Consider the following 9,166-nt stretch of genomic DNA (forward strand, 5'->3'; position numbering starts at 1 on the left):
TCAACTTTTTCGACTTCAAAGCTCGACCAACACCAGTTATCGGAGTAACGCGAAGAAACACATGATCTCCCTCTTGGAACTCAAGTGACTTCCTCCTCTTATCATGATAACTCTTCTGACGACTCTGAGCAATTCTCATCTTCTCCTGAATCATCTTAATCTTTTCCGTAGTTTGTTGAACAATCTCCGGTCCAACCACAGCACTCTCACCGGACTCATACCAACATAAAGGCGTCCGACATCTCCTACCATACAAAGCTTCAAACGGTGCCATACCAATGCTCGAATGAAAACTATTGTTGTAGGTAAACTCAATCAAAGGCAAATAACAATCCCAAGTACCTCCTTTTTCCAAAACACAAGCCCTCAAAAGATCCTCTAGTGACTGAATCGTCCTCTCAGTCTGACCATCAGTCTGCGGATGATATGCAGAACTCAATCTCAGTTTAGTTCCCAAAGCCCTCTGCAAACCTTCCCAGAACTTCGATGTAAATCTAGGATCTCTGTCCGAAACAATACTAGACGGAATACCATGCAAACTTACAATCTTCTCAATATACAACTCGGCTAATCTCTCTAACGGATAATCCATTCTGATCGGAATGAAATGAGCCGATTTCGTCAATCTGTCAACAATCACCCAAATGGCTTCAAAATTCTTAATTGTCCTCGGTAAACCAGAAACAAAATCCATACTGATACTATCCCACTTCCACTCTGGAATAGTCAACGATTGCATTAGCCCAGACGGCTTCTGATGCTCAATCTTTGACTTCTGACAAGTCAAACAGGAATAAACAAAACTCGCAATTTCTCTTTTCATTCCCGGCCACCAAAATAACTTTTTCAAATCATGATACATCTTCGTAGCTCCAGGATGAATACTCAAGCCACTACGATGTCCTTCTTCAAGAATACTCTTCTTAAGTTCGGTAACATCCGGAATACACACCCGATTACCAAATTTCAAAACACCATTCTCATCAACTCTGAATTCACCACCTTGACCTTGATTCACTAAAGTCAACTTATCAACCAAAAGCATATCGGATTTCTGACCCTCTCTAATCTCATCCAAAATATTACTCGTTAACTTCAACATTCCCAATTTAACACTATTGTGAGTACTCTCACACACCAACCTCAAGTCTCTAAACTGCTCAATTAAATCCAATTCTTTAACCATTAACATAGACATATGCAATGATTTCCGACTCAACGCGTCAGCCACTACGTTTGCTTTACCCGGATGGTAATTCAACCCAAAGTCATAATCCTTCAGAAATTCTAACCATCTCCTCTGTCTCATATTCAGCTCTTTCTGATCAAACAAATACTTTAAACTTTTATGGTCACTGAAAACTTCAAATCTTGACCCGTACAAATAATGCCTCCACAACTTCAGAACAAATACCACAGCTGCCAACTCTAAATCGTGCGTCGGATAGTTCCTCTCGTGAACTCTCAGTTGTCTCGAAGCATAAGCTATAACCTGCTTATTCTGCATCAACACACCACCCAAACCCAACAATGAAGCATCACAGTAAACCTCAAATGGTTCCGACGAACTCGGTAATATCAGAATAGGAGCAGTAGTCAACCTTCTCTTTAACTCTTGGAAACCTTCTTCACATTTTGAGTCCCAAACAAACGCTTGCCCCTTTCTGGTCAACATCGTCAACGGTAACGCCAACTTAGAAAATCCCTCAATGAACTTCCTATAATAACCAGCCAATCCAAGGAAACTTTGAATCTCAGCAACAGACTTCAGAGCTTCCCACTTAGATACCGCTTCTATCTTAGAAGGATCAACAGCAATGCCACCTCTTGAAATCACATGACCAAGAAAACTAACCTCCTCTAACCAAAATTCACATTTAGAGAGTTTAGCAAATAACTTCTTTCCTCGTAGAACTTCTAAAACCACTCTCAAATGCTCAGCATGCTCTTCTTCAGATTTCGAATACACCAAAATGTCATCAATGAACACCACAACAAACTTATCTAGGAACGGATGGAAAATCCTATTCATGTACTCCATAAATACTCCAGGCGCATTAGTCACACCAAAAGGCATTACAGAATACTCATAATGTCCATACCTCGTTCTGAAAGCAGTCTTCTGAATATCCTCAGTTTTCACACGTATCTGATGATACCCAGATCTCAAATCTATCTTGCTGAACACACTCGCACCAACCAACTGATCCATCAAATCATCAATCCTCGGCAAAGGATACCGATTCTTGATCGTCACTTTATTCAGTTGCCTGTAGTCCACACACAACCTCATAGTACCTTCTTTCTTCTTAACCAATAACACTGGTGCACCCCACGGTGACACACTCGGACGAATAAATTTCTTATCCAACAGATCTTCCAACTGACTCTTCAATTCAGTTAACTCAACAGCAGACATACGGTACGGAGCCATCGATATCGGTCTAGTACCAGGTACCAAATCAATCGAGAATTCAACTTCACGCTCTGGCGGCAATTCATTCACTTCTTCAGGAAACACATCAGGAAAATCACACACCACGGCTAGATCGCCAATCACCAGTTTATCTTTAGCCTCCAAAGTCGCTAACAGCATAAACAACTCTGCCCCACCTGCTACTTCCTCATTCACCTGCCTTGCTGATAGAAACAAATCCTTACCTTCCTCAATCTCAGGAAATATCACAGTCTTATCAAAACAGTTGATAGAAACTCGGTTAAACACCAACCAGTTCATACCCAAGATAACATCAATCTGCACTAATGGAAGACACACAAGGTCCATCCCAAAGTCTCTACCAAAAATACTCAAAGGACAATTCAAACAAACTGAAGTAGTAGTCACTGAACCCTTCGCAGGAGTATCAATCACCATACTTCCATGCATCTCAGATATCTCTAACTTAAGTTTCACAGCACAGTCCAAAGATATAAAGGAATGAGTAGCACCGATGTCAATAATAGCTACAAGAGGAAAGCCATTAATATAACACGTACCTCGGATCAAACGATCGTCTGCAAAAGTCTAAGAACCCGATAAAGCAAAGACCTTGCCTCCCGACTGGTTCTCCTTCTTTGGCTTAGGACACTGTGGACTGATATGACCCACCTCTCCACAGTTGAAGCAAGTCAGAGTCTTCAACCGGCACTCTGCAGCCAAATGACCACCTTTGCCACACTTGAAACACTTCTTCTCAGCACTGGTACACTCATGGACACGATGTCCAGCCCGACCACATCTATAACACTTAACAGGAGCACTAGAGTCTCCCCCACTAGGCCTCTTCATCACACCCTGCTTCTGAAAACCTTTGCCAACTGCATACGGTTTTCCACGATCATTCTGATTCTTGCCTTTCCTATCGACCCTTTGCTGATAGCTCTCTGCTCTAGCTTTGGAATCCTGTTCGAAAATCCTGCAACAGTCAACCAAGTCAGAAAACACTCTGATCCGTTGGTATCCAATAGCCTGCTTGATCTCGGGACGTAACCCGTTCTCAAACTTCACACATTTCGAAAATTCCCCAGCAGCCTCACTATAGGGAGTATAATACTTTGACAGCTCTGTGAACTTAGCAGCAAACTCAGTAACAGACCGGTTACCCTGCTTCAATTCCAAGAACTCTATCTCTTTCTTTCCTCTAACATCCTCTGGAAAATACTTCCTCAGGAATCTCTCTCTGAACACAGCCCAAGTGATCTCAGCATTTCCAGCAGATTCCAACTCAGTGCGGGTAGCAACCCACCAATCATCTGCTTCCTCTGACAGCATATGCGTACCGAACCTGACCTTCTGGTTATCGGCACACTCAGTCACTCGGAAGATCCTCTCGATCTCCTTCAACCACTTCTGAGCACCATCTGGATCATATGCTCCCTTGAACATTGGAGGATTGTTCTTCTGGAACTCACTCAGTTGACGAGCAGCTCCCATTCCCATAACATTCTGATTTCCTCCAAGTACTCCAGCTAGCATACCCAGAACCTCAGCAATCGCAGCATCGTCTCTACTTCTTCCAGCCATCTTTATTCTGAGAGCCCAAAAAGCTAAACAATAAGTACTGATAGGGTTACACAACACCTATCCCGTACAGGGGAAACAGAATAATTACGACTCGACTCGACCGACTATGCTCTGATACCACTAATGTAACACCCTTCTAAAATACCCCAAATATTTAATTAAAAATAATAAACATATAACAATTCAGAGTAATTATGCCATTCAAGGGTGTCACACATAATATTCACATCATTCAACAATATAACGGTCATGCTCTTTTATTAATTCAAAACATAAACATTTGCATAAAACGCAGCGGATAGAGATCTCCTCAATCATGTAAAACATGTAACATTCACATGTAAATTATTCAACAACATAAAACAACATAATTAAAAGGTTCCCTCCCGATGTTACATCTATCAGAGCACGACCCACTAAGGAGACTACACTAGACTCCAAGCATTCGCTTCTACTCAACTCATTTCTCGTTACCTGAAAAATAGTTGTAAGGGTGAGTTCCTCAATCAATATAATAAGCATTATAGAATATAATGTCATGTTAAGTAATTTAACACATTAATCACCCTAATCGCAACATACAATCAGTAACAGCACATCAGCTCAACATCATACTCAACACCAACATAAAGCACAAGTATAATCTCAAATCATACTCCATAACAACACCAACACACGTATAATATTGGAATACATCCATTCATATTATACGCCATACATACATTATGCAATGAGACTCCACACATGCGGTACCGACTATTCTTGAACATATAGTTCAAGCTCACCGATCCCTCCAGATACGGCTACTAAGCTCACTAGTCCCACTCATTTGAGACCTAGTGACTCACTCACTAATTCCTCACTATGGGAATTAGCTACAGCCCCAAAGGCTAGACTATGCACACTAATCACCTAGTATGCCAACATCAACAACAAATCCACAATGATTCACTCACTAATTCCTCACTATGGGAATTAGCTACAACCCCAAGGGCTATGCTATGCACGCTAATCATCTAGCAATGCAACATCAACAACAAATCCACAACGGACATATGCTCACACTCTAAGCCATACAACAGTCCATTCACAAATACATGCATAATATATACATTCATAGCATTATGCATATCATCATACATCATCAACACATGTATCAACACATCATTATCATGTCAATCAATTAAACACAGTATTAGCACACTCTACTAATACCTATACTGCTCAAAACAACGGGAAATGATCCCTACTACATCATACATCAGCTAAGTTACATCACTCAGCCTAAACAACCAAAAACTGCACAACCACAGTTCAGAAAAACCACAAGTCTGCCCATACGCGTATTGCCTATGCCCATACGCGTATGGCGCATTTCCTCGCCCAACCCATACGCGTATCATCTATCTCATACGCGTATGCTACGCGTACCACTCTCCCATACGCGTACCAACAGAGACAAAATCTACGTTCAAAATATCATTTTCCTCACCCATACGCGTAAGGCCTCATCCATACGCGTACCAGCCACATCATACGCGTATTGCCTAGTGCCATACGCGTATGACCAGAAACCAGAATTTCCAGATCTGCAATGGCTTTCTCTGCTACGAGATCTATCCAATTCAACCTTCCACAATCCAAATTTTACACACAATTCATTCATCTCATCTAACACGAATCATACACTTTCGATTTCACAAATTGCTAACCTTTCTACCTCTAATTCCTACGAATTTCTTCCATTTTAATCCCAATTTCGTTCATCCCAAAAGTTCACAAATTCATCATACATCATTCAATCAGAGGCAAATCAATGGTTTCTCACTACCCATCACATATTATCCCATAATACCCATTAATCGATGATAAACCCCCCTTACCTGAGTTAATCCGGCGAATCTCTGAGCTCCAAGCTTTTCCTTCCTTCAACCTTCGTTCTCTGGCTCTTTGCCCTTTTTCCACTTTCTGTCTCTTTTCCCTTTTCACGTGAAAATAACCTTTTTACCAAAAATATGGGATTTTCTAAATTCCAACTTATATATTTTCCAATAATTATTATCCCAATAATAATAATAATAATTCAATAATTCCAAAATAATAATAATAATAATCCAATTATCTAATTAAATTAATAAATATATTATTAACTTAGTTTAAATAATTATCATATTATTATCGGGGTGTTACACAACTCACCTACGTCTGGGGGCTACCAAGCCAGGAAGGAAATTCACTAAAATATAATTAGTTCAAAGACTCTCCCTACACTTCAACAAGTTACAGTCTTTCTCACCTAATCTCTACCCGTGCAATTTCTACCTAAGCACTTTTAGATATGAGAACCCACTCACTTCCCTACAATCACACACCAGTGATTTTAAACAACAACCCCTTGAGAAAAGAAAATACTTTTCAATTACACACTCTTGATTTTACTTCACAATTTCAATCAAGAAGACACACTCTTGATCTTGCTTCACAACTTTGATCAAGAAGACACACACTCTTGCTTAACAGCTTTAGAGTGACAAATTACAACCATAAATCAGTCCAATTCAATCATCAACGGATGACTTGAATGACCTACAAGTCTCACGACTAAATATACATAAACCCTAGCTCTCTCTCTATATTTCGCTCAGTATTGGTTGTGTGTTCAAACAGGTTTTCTAAGTCCCTTTTTATAGAAGCATCCAGCTGGGCTTGGACATCTTGAAAACCCTAAATCTATTTTCCAATTAAATTTTTTTATAACAGTTGGTTAGATCTCCTTGGAAAATAAGTAAATCTGGTTGTAATCCATTATTGAATGCGCCATCTAATCATATCTTCAATCATACAAAGATTTCCATTAATTGTGCATTCACAAAACACCAGACATTCATACTGAATGTTCTATGTACAAGATGTCATGACATCGGGTCTGACATCCTAGAAAAATCCTGCATAATCCAATAATTCCTTTTATAACTTCCAGTAGGTACAGCCATATCAGATGTCATGACCTTGTGTATGTCATCTGAAACAATCCTGCATGAACATGTATTTAATTTAAGCTCCAGCAGGTACATCCAATATCAGAAGCCATGGCATTGTATGTGGCATTCTGAAACAATCCTGCATGAACATGTTCTTGAACTCCAGCAGGTACATAGGATATCTCATGTTACGACATCACACATAACATCTTGTGAACACTCTTTGTTTTGCCAAAATTGCTGCCAACACTTAGAATCAACAAGGAGAAAGTATTTACTCTTACCAAAAGAGTTTGGATTGATTGGTCCACAAACATTAGTGTGTATGAGCTCTAGCAGTTTTGTCGCTCTTGACGTTGATTCCTTTGGAATGCTTTTTTGGAATTTCTTTTCCAACTAGACATCCTTTACATAATTGGTATGGGTGGTTTATACTAGGCAAGCCTCTCACCATTTCCTTCTTTGATAAACATTTTAGACTGTCGAAGTTGAGATGTCCGAATCGTAGATGCCATAGTCATGAAGAGTCGGTATAGCAAGTCTTGATACACTTTGCAACATCATTTTGAATGTTCAATAGAAACATTCTATTATTTGACATAGGCACCTTAGCAATCAAGTTATGTCTACAATCTCTTAAGAAAAGACTATGTTCTTTCAAGTAGATGTTATATCCTTTCTCTAATAATTGTCCCAAGCTCAAAATATTATTCTTCATGTTAGGAACATAATAGACATTGGATATGAATTGATGACTCCCATTCTTTAAGCGTATAAGAATTTTACCTTTGCCTTTGACCGGTATCTTTGAGTCATCTCCAAATGAGACATTTCCAGTTGTCGCTTCTTTGATCTCTACGAACCTGCTTCGATCGCGGCACACGTGATTGCTTGCGCCGGTGTCGAGGTACCATTTATTTCTTTTCTCTTCAACTTGGTTTTGGCACGCGAGCAACAAAGTTTCTTCTTCTCCGCCTTTTTCTTCTACAAAGTTAGCTTTCATAACTTTTCTTCGAGAATCTACACTCAGATGCATAGTGATCGATCTTGTTGCAGTTGAAGCACTTGATTTGTGATTTGTCACACCTCGACCATGAATTTCCTCTTCCACGGCCTCTTGTTGCTTGTGGATTCCAACTTCTTTCTCCATTGTTAGAGTAGTTGTTGTAACTGCCTCTTCCTTCTCCTACATGTCCTCGTCCACGCCCACGATCTTGGCCACGACCTTGTCCTCTTTGTGTCTTGTAATTCACATAATTTGCTTTGTTTATGTTGAGTTGTAGTAGTTTCTCCATAGCCTTCTTTTGTTTAATTTTTCTCTTTTGTTTTTCTTCGTATGCTTGTAAGGAACCCATGAGTGCCTCAATAGTCATGGTCTTTAAATCCCTGTTTTCTTCAATGTTAGTAACAATGAAGTCAAAACTTGGATTTAAAGTGCGAAGTATTTTCTCCGTGACTTTCACCTCATCAACATCTTCGCCATTTCTTTTAAGTTGATTGACTACGGCTAATACTCGAGAAAAATAATCAGAAATTGACTCGGTCTCTTCCATAAATAAACGTTCAAAATCACCTCTAAGAGTTTTAAGACAAATCTTTTTCACCTGTTTCACTCCTTTGTTGCAAGTTTGAAGTTTGTCTCGTGCTTCTTTGGCCGTCATTGCGTTGGAGATCTTCTCAAATGTATCTTTGTCCATCGATTGATAAATGAGGAAGAGAGCTTTCTTGTCTCTCTTTCTTGACTCCCTCAATGTCTCCTTTACACCTTGGCTTAGCGAGGCTTCATCTTGCTCATTGAAGCCTTTCTCAATGATAACCCACACATCTTGAGCTCCTAGTAGCGCCTTCATCTTGATACTCCAATTGTCATAGTTGTTCTTTGTGAGCATCGACATTTGAAAAGGGAAACCTCCATTCACCATTCTTTTAGGACCTTGAATCTCTGATGCCACTTTGTTGGAAATAAACCCTTTTTGTGTTTAGAGAAAGTGTGTGGGAATAGAGGCTTGAATAGAAACTTGATAAGTAGGAGAATTATTTATGGAAAAGAGAACTTTGTATTTTTTCTTGATACAAAAGTTTAGGATTACATCTCTACTTATAGTAATCTAAGGAGAACTATAGACACACTAATTTTAGAGAGTTCTCACACAAATATCCC

General features: G+C 39.5%; 1 protein-coding gene across 1 annotated transcript; it reads right to left on the bottom strand.

Moving 5' to 3' along the window:
- Positions 1 to 7,997: 7,997 nt before the first annotated feature.
- Positions 7,998 to 8,927, bottom strand: LOC127081118 (uncharacterized). Its single transcript, XM_051021402.1, has one exon. The coding sequence runs from the start codon at positions 8,925 to 8,927 to the stop codon at positions 7,998 to 8,000; it is 930 nt and encodes a 309-aa protein (XP_050877359.1).
- Between the last annotated feature and the right edge of the window lie 239 nt (positions 8,928 to 9,166).

The sequence above is a fragment of the Lathyrus oleraceus genome, chromosome 5 (genome assembly GCF_024323335.1).
Source record: "Lathyrus oleraceus cultivar Zhongwan6 chromosome 5, CAAS_Psat_ZW6_1.0, whole genome shotgun sequence".
NCBI lineage: Eukaryota > Viridiplantae > Streptophyta > Magnoliopsida > Fabales > Fabaceae > Lathyrus > Lathyrus oleraceus.

What these genes read in the sequence shown, in the direction of transcription:
- LOC127081118 (XM_051021402.1), bottom strand. Translation starts at nt 8,927, where the DNA reads ATGGTGAATGGAGGTTTCCCTTTTCAAATGTCGATGCTCACAAAGAAC.